At 38.8% G+C, this 18,139-nt stretch overlaps 1 protein-coding gene across 1 annotated transcript in view; it reads right to left on the minus strand.

Moving 5' to 3' along the window:
- LOC122805777 overlaps positions 1–18,139 on the minus strand; it is a 407,858-nt gene that overhangs the window by 112,521 nt on the left and 277,198 nt on the right. Inside the window, exons 9-11 of the mRNA XM_044076043.1 lie at positions 11,958–12,293; positions 9,660–9,995; positions 113–452 (exon numbers count right to left, since the gene is read on the minus strand). Of these exons, the coding sequence (XP_043931978.1) occupies positions 113–452; positions 9,660–9,995; positions 11,958–12,293 (1,012 nt within the window). The remainder of the gene's footprint in view (positions 1–112; positions 453–9,659; positions 9,996–11,957; positions 12,294–18,139) is intronic.

An 18,139-nucleotide genomic window follows, 5' to 3' on the forward strand; every position in this document is an offset into this window, starting at 1 on the left:
TTGGCAGATGTTTGATTTATAATGAGCACGGTAGTTGGGCTGTCGAATCAGCATGCTCATTTTTTAATAGTAATCAGCATTTATTGTATAATTGCTGCTATAAAATAGAAACTTACCTTCTGAATTTAGAGAAACAATGACTCTTGGCTTTATGTCTGACATGTATTGGACATCACATGTGTAATCCTCTGCATCTGCTGGTAAAACACTGGTAAGTACCAGGGAAGCATTTCCTTTACTCAGCTCATCCACAGAAAGCCATGCCCTTCTGCTGTTAAAAAGAATGTTGTCAGCAAAACTTGCCACTTGTTTTTCGTTAGATTGCCACAAAACGAAAAGATGGTGCAAATCCACTGTCTCTGCGTCAACGTTGAAATAACATGGTAGCACTACTGTTGGGCCCTGATAGTCTGGCCCTTGGGAGCCAGGAGTAGTGGCGGGTGGGGCAACATCTGCAACAGGAATAAAAAAAATTGTGGTTAAACAGAAACTGCATGCAAAGAAGTGTAGAATCGTCACATCTGGTAAACAGATGTGTCCATCAGCTTACAATATAATTGACATTCCATTCAAAATGACAATGTAGTTAGTGATTTAACATGGACTAGTGATTCCCTCTTTGACAGTCATGGTGCAACAATGGTCAGAAAAGCCTTCTGGTTGGCACACCAAGTACTTTAGGGTATATCATCCAAGTGAAAATAGGTTATCGTACATTTTTACTCTGCCCTAATTAGACCTACTAATGAATATAATGTCCCCTTTGGCATATACCCACCGAGACATATTATTTCATTTCGAAAGTTCACACATTTCCTAACCAAGAAGTTTGCTGGTCAAGGTTCTTACGGGGCACTAGCTATCTTACATTCCATACCATTAGTGACCCTTTGATCCTTGATCTCCTTCCTCATCACAAATCAAATAACCCCACTGACCGCAGAATCAGAGACATAAATCTCCACCAGCAAATAAATAAAATATGCTGGAGGGACACATTTATCACTCAACACATATTGAAACTCTGGAATAAACTTCTGCTACAGGTCAAACAGTGTGACACACTATCATTATTCACATTAAGTGTAGATGATTGCATAGTACCTTTAAACGTACAATTAGCCTGACCTGCTCTACCCTCCTCCAGAAAGTGTGATACAGCTTGAGAGTGAGTTTTGAGAAAGTATCCATGGTCTTATGACTTAACTGCCTGATAACACCTGTGATCCAGTGGACCAGTCCACTTACCTGGGTAACATATGTTTTAATAGATAAAAACATACTCATATGATGAATATATAGGGATGCTGTTTATATGACTAGCCAGTGCCCATTTGAAATATTCCTACAAGCAAATTTTGTTAATTTATTTCTTAGAGGACGTTGATAAAATGACTTATAATATGAGCTGAAGCATAGAAAATAGTTTACAGAATAAAGCAATACATTTCATTCTTCAAATTCCACAGGATTTCCTTTTCTCCTTACATCATTTTCAGTTCAGAAAAATATTTCAGTAATTTCCTTCTAGTATCTCATCAGAGTGAAAACAGTTCATTTTTGTTGTGAGTTCTTTTTGTCCTCATGCCTAACTATCCATCTATCCTCCCAGTCAGACTGGAGTTCATTCTTCTATGCTGAGTGTCCTCATCACAGGAATGAGAGTTATTTGGATGGGCCATCATTGGGGCCCCAATGAAGTTGGTTTATGCCCTCACTGGCATCTTACGAATGAAGATGTATTTGATAGGCCCTAACCTTGCCTCTGGATAGGAGGAACATATGACCTGTGTCACCTTTCAGACCACAATGCCTTTCTCTGTGCAGGTGTGTATTCATTGCACTTACTGCTGAAGACGCTAGGCAGCTAAACCCATGCATCCACCTCCAGATCTCCCTTATGGCAGTGCCCATTCCTGAGGGATTGTGGGATTGGATGGCATGCTCTCACTCTCAGGATGGACACCAGCTTTGGCAAAACATCCAAGCCAGTAATTGAATGTGGGCTGTGATTAGGGCTTTATCTCTCTGTGCCATGAGAGCTGATACTTACATTCCCACACTGCATCTAAAATTTTTTATTTTTATTTTATTTATTTTTATTTTACATTTGTTAACCGGGCTGGTCTAACTGGATATATTTCCATTTTCATTAGAGGCCCGGGGATAAAAGCTCCAGTGGCAACAAATAAAAATTGAAATTAAAAATTAAAAAATCAATATTAATACATAGTAAATGAAAGGATTTCAATGGAAGATTACTAAAAATACAGGAAGTAATAAGAATACTAACAAAAATACAGGAAGTAATAAGAATACTAAAAAAATACAGAAAGTAATAAGAATACTAAAAAATACAGGAAGTAATAAGAATACTAAAAATACAGGAAGTAATAAGAATACTAAAAACATTCAGGAAGTAATAATAAAGTAAAGTAGGTATTTACAATAGTAAAGGAGACAATATGTACAGAATAATTCATTATGCAGTGTGATTCATGTAGACTATCAGCGTATCAAACAGGATAGAGACTTTCAGAGCATCAAGCAGGATATATTACACCAGTATGTTGAATTCTGTTCAGCAGTTACAGTCCTACTTCAAGGAATGTGAATTAAGTAGTGATTCAAGAGGAGAAATATCTGTAGTGAAGCAGAAGGTTAATCAGGGTTGCTGCAGGGGCATAACCAGTGTGTTTTGAGGTGCCTTTTGAGGTTAAGTTTAAAGAGAGGCAGTGAAGAAATTAAAGTTAGTTCATTAGGCAGTAGGTTCCAGTTTTTTCCCACAGAGTTGGAAAACGCCAGAGAAACTCCAGCCATGTTGTTAGACTTGCTTATGCTAGCAAGAAGTTTTCTGGAAGAGCGTAGAGAATTTAGATTTCTGTAGGGGATTATGAGAATGGAGAGTATAGGAGTGCTCTTAGGTTTATAAAATATCTTGTGGGCAATGGTGAGTTGGGAGACTTTCAGTTGGTTTTGAAGTTCAAGCCAGCCTAGCTGCATTAGATTCAGACAGTGGTGAGTTCTAAAGGGATTGCCGGTGGCAAATCTGGCGATGTTATTATAGGAATTAGTTAGTTTGATAAGATTATTTTTCTTTAGATTAGTATATATGGGTGAGGCATACAGAAGAGTTGAAATTAAATGGGAGTGTGCAATCTTAGTTCTGGCTATTGGTGTTAGGAAAGGTTTAATTCTATATAAGGAGCCTATTTTTCTGTTGACAGTTTTTATGGTGTTATTTATGTGGCTGGCAAATGTAAGGTTATTGTCAATAGTAATTCCTAGCAATTTAGTGGTAGAGTCGGGGAATATAATTGTGCCATTATTGGAGATGACAGAGAAATATATGAGGGAGGATTTACTGGTGGGTGTAAAGAGAAGGAGCTTAGTTTTATTAGCATTGAGCAGGAGGCAACATTTTGTGAACCATGTTTCAATTATTTTCAATAATGGTCTCCCCATGAAAAGAGGCTGATGCCATAGTAGGACTTAACCCAGTCAACAAAGGATAATAAATATATTATAAATAAATAATCTGATTTCACATCCAGTGAGTCAGTTCATGACAACAATATTCATAAGACACATTAAAACATTGCATATATGCTTTAATTGTGGAAGGAAAATATTTAGAGCTCCCACAGTTCTACTGCTTAATATCTCATTAAGGTTTTCCATGTCTAATTGCATTGTATTATACAGGAAGCATGTAGGAAGAAGGAACTTTTTTGGTTTTCAGTCCTGTTATGTGCTGCTTCCATACTGGTGCTGCACCTGACATGGATTTATTGTCCAGCCTGTGTTACTTTCAGGGAGACTGCTCTGTACTCAGTCCTCCTGAAGCCTTATTACATGATAGACCATGGCTGGAGGCAGGGATTAGGCATCTGTAGTCTGATAACTGCCCCATACTCTCTGTATGGACAGCAATGGTCAGCAGGATATAAGCTATCATTGCTACTGAAGAAATGCTTACTTCTCTAGCACTGACTGTTTGCTGAGATTGTCGTAATGTGGTTATGGCTGTCATGAGGCATGGCCAATGGGACTCTTCAGCCAGGGCTCAAGGATAATAGTTTCCAAGCTCACACACATGCAGTATCCCAGTGTCCACTTATTGCCTAAGTCACTAAGATCTATTGAAGGGGCCACCTACTCTTACACATGTCTTACCTTAGTAGAATAGGAAGATCCTTCCTCCCTACCTGTGGGGTCAAGTGCCTAAGCTGCTAGTCAAACTCTGGTTGCATGGACTGTATTCAGGACTCCATCTTGCTACTCCACTGGTGTCTGCCAAGGAGATGGGATTTGAAGAAAAAAATATGCTTCTGGGAGCTCTCCATATGGTGGAGTTACAGATGGCCTTTTATGGTGCAATAAGAAATGTACAGCAGCATTATCTGTCATTCCTTCTTGCTCTTAAATTTTCTTTTTATTTTCAACTCTTGTTTTAGCTCCCTACCACTGATAATCAGCTGGCTCTAGGTCCTCTCCTGGTCTTCTGTGTCTACAAGGCCCATCAAGCTTCTTCTGGGCTAATACTGATCCTTATCTGGGACTGGCAAGGAAATCTGTAAACCAAGGCATACCATCATGCTACTGCCAAGGAGTGCTTCTTCCAGCCACCCCAGTACAATCGGATGCTATCTTCAGGGGTACAGAGCAGTGTGTTCCCTATGACATCTCAAACAGACATGTATGTATACCTCAGCCTGAGCCCTGTCCCCTACAGACAACACTTCTCACAAGTTCCTGGCCTCTTCTAGAGAGTCAGATATGATGGTGCATCCGATAGTGCATCCCCTCTCCACAGGATTGCTGTATCCATTTTCCCTGCCTGTGCCATCAAGTGGCCAAACCACTAACTGGACTCACGCTGCCTCGGTTGTAGTCAGGACTTTGTCAATGCCACTGGTACAGGTGACCCTTAGGATTTACTTCACTCGATTGATCATACATTTTTATGAACCTGCTGTCTGACATAGTTATTAATGTATTGCTTTGTTTTGTTTTTCATGAGAAGCTATTAAATTTGTCCGAGTAGTGTTAACTTGTAAGCATTAATGACATTTCATCCTTTTTTGCCTTATTCATTTGAATGTTTAAAGATATGATATTATTTTAGCGCATCTCATAGTTTTCAAAATAGAAACTTTTATCTTTTAATATATTTATTTTCCAGTATTAAAAGCAATAGCTGTATCATAGATGCATTTTTGTATTCTCAAGTTTGATGGTCTTATTTTTCAGATTTTTTTTCCCCTTTATAACTTTGCTTTTACTCTCCTGTAAAGTGCTTTGGTTAAAGCAATGTTATAAAACTGATCAGCTGACAGCCCCAAATCACTGGGCATGCAGAAGAACAATATACTGAAATTCACCGTGGCCAGGCATTCGTACTTAGTGGTAAAACACAGCAAGTCCATCAAGTGACCTCTTCCTCTGATGCTAGTGATTTCATAATCTCCCCAAAATATCCTTTCCCTAGTATGGGAAGCTCACATTTGCTTCAGATAACTTCAGAAAATCCAGTAATTAAGTTTTATTTTAAAGTAATGAGAGCATGCTGTAGTTACAATAGAGTTGTACGGTTAGTAGTGTTTCAGAAGTCTGCACTGACATTACCATCCATCTATTTTCTTAGTCTATGCAAAATTGAATGAAAACTCATAGTGTTTAAGATTAAAGGTAAGACATTTTAGCCTAAAAGAAGGTTTCCCTTTACTACTTAAAAAATAAAAGATGTTGAAATTGTGATGAAAAAAAGTTTGAAAAACAAGACACTATAAATGTTTATGAATACAGTTTGGTACCACTGCACTCACACCTCTGAACTGTCCAGATTTTTGCAGACCGTCCAGATTATTAACTCATATTTTTGGTATGTTCATCATAAAACTTGTGTTTTTTTTGGCAAATCACTGAGGACTGAAGTCACTAAATAATGGTATTTATTTCAGTTTCAGACTCATATCCTTTAGAAAATGCATACTGGCACAAATCCTGTTATTCTAGCAACACTCAATGTTTATAAGACCAATATTTAAAATCTGTCCCTAGTTTGGGGTCTTTGTTGCCCCATTATTTTAGGCTTTGTCCAGATTTCATCTACTAAGAAGTTGAGATATGCTGGCAGTTTGTAGTATCTGTAAACACATTTTATAATTCATGTATCTCTGTAGAATTTAATGATTGTGATATCTGTAAACAAACTGAGATAATTTTGAAATGATCACACAGCCAGGACCAAACATCATGTCCCCTGTTCAATCACAGCCTGACCTCAGGCTTTGTCCCTACACAATGGTACACTGCTACAGTCATCCCTCTCCATAAAGGGGTAGTGACTACAGACCTTGGGAATTATCGTCCCATTGACCTGATGAGTCTGATATTTAAGGCTATGGAGTGCATCATCATGGACCTAATTAACAAGGATATAGGGAATCTTCAAACTCTGGATCCCACCCACTTTTGGTTTTGTGAAGGGTAGATCATGCCTGCTCAACCTGGTTGACTTGTTTGAGTCAGTCACCAGAGCTGTGGATGAGGGAAAGGCAGTTCATACAGCCTATCTCTATCTGGCCAAGGCTTTTGCTACCATTCCCAACTCAGGAATTATTGCTAGACTCATCAAACTAGGCATCAACCCCTATATCACTAGGTGGGTTGCAAATTTGCTCACAGATAGAACTCACGGTGTGAAAGTAGCAGACTCCAAGTCAGACTGACGACCAGTCATGAGTGAAGTCCCACAGGGATTTGTCCTGGGTCATCTCCTGTTTGGCATTTACTTCTCAGAAGTCCAGGCCAACATGGAGGGACTCTGGCTGACCAAGTTCATTGACAATTGCAAGCTGGTAGCCATTATTAACACACCATGTGATGTAGACATCCTACAGAAAGGCATCACTGAGACTGACTAGTGTTGAAACCATGGCCTTAAGCTTAATGCCAAACAATGCGTGGTCATTCCTTTTGGGAAAAACTCAGTTCCCACTAATTACCACATTGATGGTAGCCCACTGAACACTGAAGGTGTTATAAGAGATCTGGGGACACAGGTTGATAGCAACCTCTCCTTTGATCACCACATTGCCACTGTGGTCAGAAAGTCTTTCTATGTGGCACATCTCATTACCAAGGGTTTTGCATCCAGGAAGAAAGAGGTCATTGTCTCTCTCTACTCTTCCCTCATTAGACCAGTCATCAAGTATAATGCCCCATTTGGCATGTACCTCACTAAACACCTGCAACAGCTGTAAAGCCACATAAGTACCTCACGAAGAGGATCCTAGGCCTTAAACATATGCCGTACATGGAGAGACTCAAAAACTCCAGCTTTTCTATATCTCATATTGTCTGTTAAGAGGCAATCTCTGCTTGAATTACAAAGCCATGTCTGACCCAGCCCTGCTAGAAATGTTACACCTGAAGAAATCCCAATTCCTTCGCACCACACGCTCCAGGGACTTCAACCTCATTACCACAATCAACAGAACATGCTGGAGGGACAGGTTCATAACCCAGAGACTGCCCATGCTCTGGAATAAACTTACCATACATGTCAAGCAGAGCACCTCACTGGCCCTTTTCAAGAGAAATCTTGATGAGTGGATGGGAAATAGAAAGTTCACCCTGGGGATCACTCCAGTGGCTCTACTTGATAGAGGCACCAGGAACTAACAGTGGCTTGATGCCAGGGCACCTCTATGGGCTAGGCTTGTAAAGGATCCAGGGCTGTTGGCCTAGTACACACCTATGAACCTATGTGATGTTTGCTAAACTTATTAAGTAAGTCTGGTTACCTGATTACTAAATTCATAAATAAAAATAAATCAGAAAGTACAATTGATCAGTAACACTGCAACCTTAAATCACATTTAGATCAGAAATCAAGATGCACCCACATATTGGAAGCTGAACCTAAATCTACATTAGGTTGTCGAAACAGAGCTTAAATGATAGGAAATGAAAATGCCTAGATTTTTAAAGTTGCTATTATACCATTTCCTTACAGTATGGATTACACCTTTTATTGATTTTATTTATTTGTGTTTGTTTTCCGGGGTAGAGTACTGATTTCCATGGACCTTTTTCAGGCCCAGTCTGGGAGCGATGTCTGGTTAAGGGACTTGCTCAGAATAATGGTAAACAATGGGGGCTGAGGGAATCAAACTTTGCACTTCTGGACCCCAGGAAATAGCTCATTACACATTAACACCTATGTGGAGTGGAATGCCACACCTCTAGCAGCCTGCACATATGTTACATTCCAGAGATTTTCTGAAAAATAAACTGAAAATGCATAGGATAAACAAATGTAAATATTTTGTGAACAATAACTGTACAAGTAGAACTGTTATCGTTAAGAAGCATTCTTTACAATGATAATAGTCAGTGCATTCATAGTTCTTTCCATAAATACTGTAATATATTATAATACAAACCCCAAATTAAGCTTTTTGTAAGCATTCACAAACAATTTTTCATGTCTTGAAAACTGTACAACCTAGACATATGTTGTTAGAATATTTTTCTTAGCAAGCATACCTCTCAACCTCTTAGCATGAGAAATCTGGACAAAACCAAAAATAATAGGAGAACAAAAACACCAAAATAGGGACACATTTTAAATATTGCTCTTATAGGCTTAAAATAGTTGCTAGAAAAACACGCTTTGCACATGTATATTTTTTCTGAAGGATATGAAGTCTGAAACGATCATTATTTAGTGACTTTAGTCCTCAAGGAGTTTCCACAAAAGCACAGATTTTATGAGAAACAGATCAAGAGTATGAGGCAAAAATCTGGACATTATGTGAAAATCTGGACAGTTGAGTGGCATGTTAACCAGATATAAGCTTTCACATAAGAGCAAGAATTCCCTGTAGTACTCTATGTTTATTAAGCTATTTACAAAAGTATGAAAACATCTGCTTAATTGTATAATTAGCAAAACAAATACTGGATATTTCTCAAAATGTGGGACTTAAAGTTAAATTATGACCAGTGACTGCTTCAGGCAGACTCTCATGGGAACAAGGGTTGAACTTGACTAGGCTTGTAAGGGCCTTTGGGCCATTAGCCTAGTAACCGCCTATGATCCTATGAACATCTAAGGTTTCACTTAATGCCATGCAACATTTTAAGTCACTTGGTTTTTGAAGTATTAAGTACATATGTAAACATTGATTATATTCATAATTACTAACAAACAACTAGCAGCATTCCACTATAGTGAGATACAAAACAGCATTTTCAGTTATTTTTCCTGTCTCACACATTTTTGTCTTACATCACACACCTCAGTAACATGTAGGTCTTTTAGTTATGAAAATATAAACATCAATTTTAAGTGGCAAACAGAGATTAATTTCTCCACTGCAGAACATCCTAGACTAACAACCTTAGTGTAATTTTATTAACAACTCCTTGCCCTTTCTAATAATGCCTTTTACTAGCTAGTGCATCATTTAGTTAAAGAAGTCCGATCCAAAAAAGTTGTGGATGCCATAAGGAGCTATGGGTGTGAACTGGAAGTATACAAAAAAGGTGATTTGGGCTTGAGTCACTTAACAGCATTTTAATCGTCTAAGCCAACTGCCAGATAAGGAAAATGCAAAGATTATCACTGCTATAAGACAGAAATTTACCTTCTGCATTCAAAGAGACGGTGACTCTTGGTTTTGTGTCTGATAAGTATTTGACATCACATGTATAATCCCCTGCATCTGCTGTTGAAACATTGGTAAGTACCAGGGAAGCATTCCCTTTCCTCAGCTCATCCACAGAAAGCCATGAGCTTGTGCTGTTAAAAAGAATGTTGTCAGCAAACTTTGCCACTTGTTTTTCCTTAGATTGCCACAAAACCACAAGATGGTGCAAATCCACCGTTCCAGAATCAACACTGAAATAACATGGCAGCACTACTGTGGGGCCCTGATAGTCTGCCCCTTGGGAGTCAGGAGTGGTGGTGGGTGGGGCAATATCTGCAACAGGAACAAAAAAATACATATTTGTTAAACAGAAGCTTTATGGAATTTTTGCAACAAGGTTTGATGCATGCTTGTAGTTGAAGATGTGGTAGATGGAAATATCTAAAGGACTTCAGTCATGCAATGAAACTAATAAGCAGAAGTGTTTCACAAAATCAATATGCATTAGGTAAAATGTCATTAAAAATCTCTCCATTCCTTTTTGCTTATTTGTTACATAACACTGGAGTTCTTTAACTGTCACTGTTGATAATATGCATATAAAGGAAAAAACTACACACCCTATTTGTGTAGCAGCATGCAGCTGTATGACTGTAGTAGATTTATTCCTATTTCTGGACACACTGTGTGCTTGCTATCCTAATGTACTGTCAGCAGATATTAGTGTAGCTATTTCCAATTCTAAACCAGAGGAGATCAAAGTGTCTTCTTTTAACTGCAGAAGTTGTAACAAAAATTATTGCTCTTGAGGGGCTCCTGCATCTTAAACATAATATATCTATGTACCGTTACTGCGATTGAGTTTCGGTTGTAAAGGTAGCACTCCCTTCAAACCTAGGTTTTTATGCCTACCATATTTGTGAAGGACCTCATCACCACCGGACAGATCCCTAGTGATCCAGATGCTGAACTCCAACTTACTTTACACAAAGGCACTATCAAAGTACAGCCTGCCCTGCATATCCCCTGATAACTACATATGATTCTTGAACATATTTGAGGAACAGAGACATTTGGAATTATCTAAATAGTGTTAATTTATAGGCATTTATTCTGTCATATTATTTGTCTTTAAAGAAAAAACATCCTCAATGTTTTCACAATAGAAGCTATTTTGTCTTGCAATGCATTTTGTTTAAAATATTTAAAGTATTTACTGAGTATTTGATGCATTATATTTTCAACTTTGACTTTATTTTTTCAGACATTTTTCTATTACAACTTTATTTGTGAAGTCTTTTGCCTAAAGTGCTCTTCTAAAATCAATAGGCTGACAGTTCTGAAACATTAAGCATTTAGAAGAATTTTATGTTAAAACTCGCAGTGGTCAGAATTTGTACTCAGGATTATCAAATGATCTTGTTATGTAGTGCTGGTCATTTCCTGATCCAAGAAAACTATTACTTGATACTTAAACAGAAAGCTCATATCTGGTTCAGGTAAGTTCATAAAATCATATTTCAAAGGTTTTATTTAAAATATTGAAAATACCAAAGCCCACTGTAACCAACAGAGTTGTATGTTTAGTAGTTTTTCAATAATCCGGAATGAAATTGCCATGTACTTCTTAATTTACATCGTAGATCTTAATTTTCAGGTTCAGGGTAAAATACATTTGTAGCTTAAGGGAAAACATTCCCCTACCAGTTAAAATAAAAGATTCTAAAGTTCTGATGCATGAAGTTTAAACAGCCCTGCGAGGCACTGTAGAACTTTGAGTTGACAACCTAGTATCTCTGTGGCAGTTTGTGGTACTTGTAAACAAGTGTGGCACTGAATGAGTGTGATACCTGTAAGAGAACTGAAATAATGTTGAACCTGCCGCACAACCTTAGCCAAATGTCACCATTGCTATAGTAAACCGTACTCTGTTCAGACATTAAACCTAAGAACAGTGTTTCCAAACCACATGGGATTTAAAAATCAGACAACTGGATACATAACATGGAATATAAGGAGTTTTCTGAGCTCAGTCAACGTGTCTGGTTAATAAATTACTAAATGAAAGTGAAACCTCAAGAGTAAGGAAGAGTGTAATTCTAAATCACATTTAAATTTGAAACCCAGTGCAGCACCACATATTGGAAGCTGAATTTAATTCTAAATTAGACGGTCAAAATTAATTAAATGCTTATAACCAAAAACTGCTATACTTTTAAAGCAGGCACTGCATAATTTCCTTACAATATGGATGAGAAATAAAATGCAAATTTTTGCTTTAATATAGAAAATTACCTTCTGAATTTAGAGAAACAGTGACTCTTGGTTTTGTGTCTGACAAGTATTTTACATCACATGTATAATCCCCTGCATCTGCTGGTGAAACATTGGTAAGTACCAGGGAAGCATTTCCTTTCCTCAGCTCATCCACAGAAAGCCATGCCCTTCTGCTGTTGAAAAGACTGACGTCAGTAAACAATGCCATACGTTTTTCCTTAAATTGCCACAGAACCACAAGATGATGCAATTGTATTATCCCTGTGTCAACACTGAAATAACACGGCAGCACTACTGTGGTGCCCTGATAGTCTGCCCCTTGGGAGCCAGGAGTGGTGGTGGGTGGGGCAACATCTGCAACAGAAACAAAAAAAAATCTTGGTTAAATGGAAACTGCATGTCACCTTTACAATAAGGTCTGTTAAGCATTTTGTTACTGATGAGTTTGGCTGACAGAAATAGGCAAAGGCATGCAACTCTTTTCAAAGGGCAACAGTTTTGTTTTGAGCAAGGGAGCAGTACAATCCAAGTAGTAAATAGAAAAGTTGTGCATAATTAGTGTTATGTCAAACTGGATTGTAATGCCCCTATAACTCCTTGTTTCTCAGCTGGATCCCTCTCAGTGTTGTATGAATCTTGGGGGTCCCTTGACTCTTGTTTTTTACAGTATTATTTCATATTCCCCATTCTATTAATGATAACACATAATGTACACACCCCAAATTGGCAGCATGTAGTGGTAACAAGGTGAAGGTCCTGCCACATGTATCAACCCTCCCAGTTCAGGACACAAATTGTTCTCAAAGTCCTAATTCAGTCATAGCTGAACCAAAGGTTGCCATCATTTATTTTATTTGTTTATTCATTTATTTTCTCTCTTTGCACTATAACCACCTACATTTCATCAAATCCCACTGACTTGCCCCCATCTCACCGCCTGTTAGTTGTCTACATTAGCCTTGGTGGGGTCTCTACAATCCAAGAAAAATAACTTTTCCTAACTACATCTTTGTTTAGGTTGTGTTAGGGGATGGAAGGTGATGGCTGCTTGCTATTCTGGTAAATGCAGTACCCAGCTACTCTGCTTTCCCTCTGACAATCAATAGATTTAGTACTGTGTTAATAACACTAGCCTTATAAAGCAGGTACACTCAATCATGTATCTGCATCTCAACTGGAGTGCCTGAAAACTCACTGATTAAGCGTTAAGATGTGCTCCCCTTGCAGCATACCTCTCAACTTTTTAGCACAGGAATTCTGAACAGAGCAGAAAATGATGGGGGAACAAAGGTCCAAAATCGTGACATATTTTAGATATTCCTTTTCTAAATTAGAAAATTGGAATAGCAGCAGATGTTGCATTAGCATGCATTTTGTAAAAGAAAGAAGCCAGAAACACAAATGTCTGTCATTTTTAGTGGCTTAATTTCTCAATGTTTTGTGAGAAAACCACAGATCTGATGAGGAATAGATCAAAAGTATGCAGCAAAAATCCAGAAATTCTAGACATTTAAGATGCACATCTTGCAGTTTCCTGACATCCTCCTTTTCTGGGAAAGCTGTTTTGAATTTAATGAAAATTCCCCTAAATCTGGCTTAAATAATACCAAACCCAACAACATAAACCAGCATCACTGGAGCTGCAGTCAGGCCTAGTTCCCTGTACATGATGCAGCCAATTCCTTGATGGTCATATTGTCATCTGTTTTTATTTATTTAGTTATTTGATGCTAAAGAAAATATTGCATCAGCATAATGCAGAGAAGAGCCATATCCCACCACTTCATTCCCAACATTCTCTTCCCCACTCCCTGACGTCCTAGTGCTGGGGTCCCATCCCTCTTTTTTCACCCTGACTCATATCCAAGCACTGCATTTGCATCCCTCTCTTTGTCCACAGCTTCATATACTGTCACGCCACTATATTCATTCCCTCTCCCCATCTCCCTTCACATCCTAACAATGTGATCCCCGCACTGCCCACCCCTCACATCCTAAAAGTGTGCTCCCCATACTGCCCTCCCCTCAGAACCCTACATCCTAAAAATGTGGTCCCAGCACTGCCCTCCCCGACTACCTCACACCCTAGCAGTGCAATCTCATCACAAGTCCCCCACTCCTTGTATCACAGCACTTCAGTTTAATCTCCCTCTTCCCTCGCTCCCTCACATTATATCACTGCAGGACCATCACCACTTTCTCCACTGAGTGACATCATAATGTTTCATTCTTGTCATGTCCATGCCTCATTTCCTTATATTGCAGCATTGTAGTACACTTGTTCCTCTCCCCTTTCCATTTCCTCCATATTATCCATCTGGAATTCCTTACCCACACGGGTACTGCTCCTGCTGCTCTATATCCATCTACCATCAGCCGTAACAACTGCATTGTGCTTTTAAATGCTTATCTAGTTGACTGATTTAACAAGCATTTTAACTAATGGCCATAACATTCGTTTTCCCATTCTCCAATTTCTTCCCACATCTCAAAACATGCTGGTTGAATGGTAACTCTAAACTGTCTGTATATCTATGTTTTGCATGTACCCTTGCACTTGTTGCCTCAGTCATGGCTGAAAGGGGTCTGTGGATCATGCTGGATCATAAATAGAGCTCCTTTATTGTTGATCTTTAGGTGGTAAGGAGGATAGCAAATTAGCTAAAGGATACAATCCATGTCAATAAGGTGGCAGGCGCCTCCTCTGAGAGTATAACGGTAACTTGTGGTGTGGTTCAGGGTTTGTCCCTGGTTCTTCTCCTTTCCAACATCTACACCTCTGCTTTCCAGACCAGAAAGCAGCACAATTTGTTAATAATGTTCACAAATGACTGTAAGTTGAGCATTATCAAATGCCCTCTCTCATACCTTCAAATTATGGAAGGAGCTTATGCTGGTAAACTGATTCTGCTATGGAAATGGGCTAAAATTAAAAGCAAAGAAGTGTTAGCATTGTCTCATGTGGTAAACAGATGTAGCATTCTCTCATGTAATAAATGGATTTACCATTCTTTCATGTGGTGAACGGTTTTTAGCATTCTCTTGTGGTAAATGGATTTTAGCATTCTCTCATTTGGTAAGCCGATTTCTCCAATAAATGTATAATTATAACGGACAATCCATTCAAAGAAGTAATGATAATTCCCTCTCTGATCATCACGGTGCAACAGTTGTGAGAATCCTACTGCTGGGCACAACTACCATCAAAGACAATATTATCCAGGTGAAAGTAGGTTATCATACTTCTGTACTGACTGTGTCTTTCGGCTTTTCCCGGTTAGGGGTCGCCACAGTGGAACTCTGGTCCACTAATGATTGGCAGTAGAGTTTTACGTGCTGGCTTGCCGGGCCTAACGCACAACCTTCAATGAAGGAATGCCCGTTCACGCATGTCGCCACACAGGAGACGCTCTAACTGAGAATCGAATGGGCAACGTCTAACTGTGAGGCGACAATGCTACTGCATCACCACCACCGCAGTGTTATCATACATCTGTATTCTTCCCTAATTAGACCTAATATTGAGTCTATTATTGAGTATAATAACCCCTTTGGCATTTACCGGCCTATACATATTAAGCAGTTGGAGAGGCCTAACCAAAAAGATTGGCTTAAAGAACTTACAAAGAAAGCCTTGAAGTGCTGTCTCATTACTGTATGATGAGGGCTGAATACAGTGGTACGATGACCTCTCTGGACCTAGTTGCCATGCCCTTACTTATAAGATGAGAAAACTGAGGAATTTTTTTTTTACTACCTTGAACACATGTTTGTCGAAGGCTAGGTTACTATCCATATGAGCTCCCTGATCTTTGTGAATGAACTTTTAGGGGTGTTTTTTTATTGATGATGTAGTTACCTAGGGTGGCCAGCCTCCTCAAAAGGTACTGTAAAAAAGGTACTATAATGCATTATATGGCATTGAGTTTTAAGCCATGACTTTGGCACCAAGCATTTGACACTACAAAGAGGATTAATCTGTTAATACTGTATTGATGTTTGTAAAATAGCACACACTTTGCAAATATCATAGTTAAAAAAGTAAATCAGTTACTGCATCTATAGCAGAGAACATATTTGAATCATAAGTCAAAAGATAAGGGTACTTCCATATTACAGCCGCCTTAAAACAGAAGTAGAATGAACGTTAAAACACTTCGACTGAAAATGAGAACCTTTTTTTTTTTAAAGGGTTCCTTTTCTATTACAGATTGTGTTTGCATTTATATATTTCTCTGAAGCTAGTAACACCATCATAGCACGTCATTAACATTAACAGTCAGAATTTTTTAAATGTCCATTTCATCTAAATAAAAGCTGTAAAATCAGCAACTCCCATTAGATGAGGTTCAGACTCCTTTTCTCTAGTGCAATTATCATGTCTTACTTGTGTTTGTTTCAGTTTATAACACTTTACAAAACTAAAATAAGATCACAAGTAAATTGGGAACTTCCTTATTGTGGGAGCCACAGACGCTATCGGCATGGCCGCTATAAAAACGGAGCACTAACAGGGGGACTCTGAAAGCTGTATTCTGTTTTGTGCCATTACACTCGACTTTTAAAGTAGAGGTTTTAATGAAAGCAAGTCATTTAGAAGCTCTTTCTAACAGAATATTCAAAACTGATGAATAGAGCTGTTTTCAGTTAGATGAAGGCATGCAGGCAACCACAGACACTATCGCAGGGGCCGCTATAATAAGGAAGTACCAAGATAACTTGCTCACTATTAAGATTTGCTCACTAGTAAATTAGATGAATGGTTATTGCTCAATAGCAATGTCATGGTGTTTAGATTTTTCCTTGTCTGGCTGACCTCATCAAAGTTTATTCCCAGGAAGTTCTTCTGTGAGACTTTTGCAAAGTGGACTTCACTCTGAATCTGAAAAAATCTTTTCTGACTCCTTCTCATGATCATGTTTCCTGGGTTCATCTCTTTCAAACTTTTAGGGCAAGAAATCTGGACAAATTAAATAATGGAGGCACAAAGGACCAAAATCAGGAACAAAATATGAATATTGATCTTATAAACTTAGAACATTGCTAGAATAATATGTTTTGGATTAGCAAGCATTTTCTGAATGATATAAAGTCTGAACCTAAAATGGTTGCCATTATTTAATGACATTAATCATCAGTGATTTCCTAGAAAACCAAAAACTGTATGAAGAACAGACCAAAAATGTCAAGAAAAATCTGGACATTCTACAAAAATCTGGGCAGTTGAGATGCATTCCTGGTTTGCAGAATTCAAACTCTTACCAAGACAGCCTTTCTTCCACCACCCAGGGTTCCCTTTCTTACCACTTTCTTTCACTTCCTTTTTACAGTGCAAAAGACCTCAGCAAGAGAATTTTAGGCATCCACTAGCCCTATGGTTCTTTATGCCAGCCTCCATATAAGGAAGTTCCAGTGGTATCTAAAGATTGTGTGGCTTCAATACTACCATCCTCTGTATGTCCGGATTCCTTTCATGCTTGGCCTAGGGAAGGATTTTATTTGGTGGATTGATCAGTTCACTCTAAATCCAAGTCTTCTATTTCTGATGACTCACCTAACTCAGGATCTGTATACAGATGCTTTAGACATGGCCTGGAGGGCTTGTTTCAGCAACATTAGGTTTCATGGAGAGTGGTGTCCCCAGGAGGCAGTGGACCAGATTGGGTCTATATTAGAACATTGAAGTTTCAAAACTTTGAATGTTCTAATATCAAACCATATTCAGCGAATGCTGAAAATATTGAAGCAAAAGAAAACCAATTTTTTTCCTAGGGAAAGAATTTGGTTGTCTGTTTCTGTTGCTTCTGTATTTTCAGCGCTGTGGTGGAAAGTTACGGGTCGGGTTCAGGTAAGTGTGCGACTGAGTGTGAATTAGGTTAGTTAGGGCTAGGGTGCGGGTTAGGTTTGTGTGCGATTGTGTGGACGTGAGGATTAGGGCAGGTTAGGTGAGTTAGGGTTAGGGCGTGGGTTAGGTATGTGTGCAATTGTGTGGACATGAGGGTTAGGGCGGGTTAGGTGAGTTAGGGTTAGGGCACGGGTCAGGTAAGTGTGCGATTGTCTGGACGTGAGGGATAGGGTGGGGTAGGTGAGTTAGGGTTAGGGCGTGGGTGAGGTGAGTGTGCGATAGTGACATACCTTAGGGTTAGGGTTTGGGTTAAGGTAAGTGGATAGTTAGTGGTGTATGTATAGTTTAGTGTAGG

Source organism: Protopterus annectens, chromosome 7.part0 (genome assembly GCF_019279795.1).
Source record: "Protopterus annectens isolate FY-2018-M chromosome 7.part0, PAN1.0, whole genome shotgun sequence".
In the NCBI taxonomy this organism is placed as follows: domain Eukaryota; kingdom Metazoa; phylum Chordata; order Ceratodontiformes; family Protopteridae; genus Protopterus; species Protopterus annectens.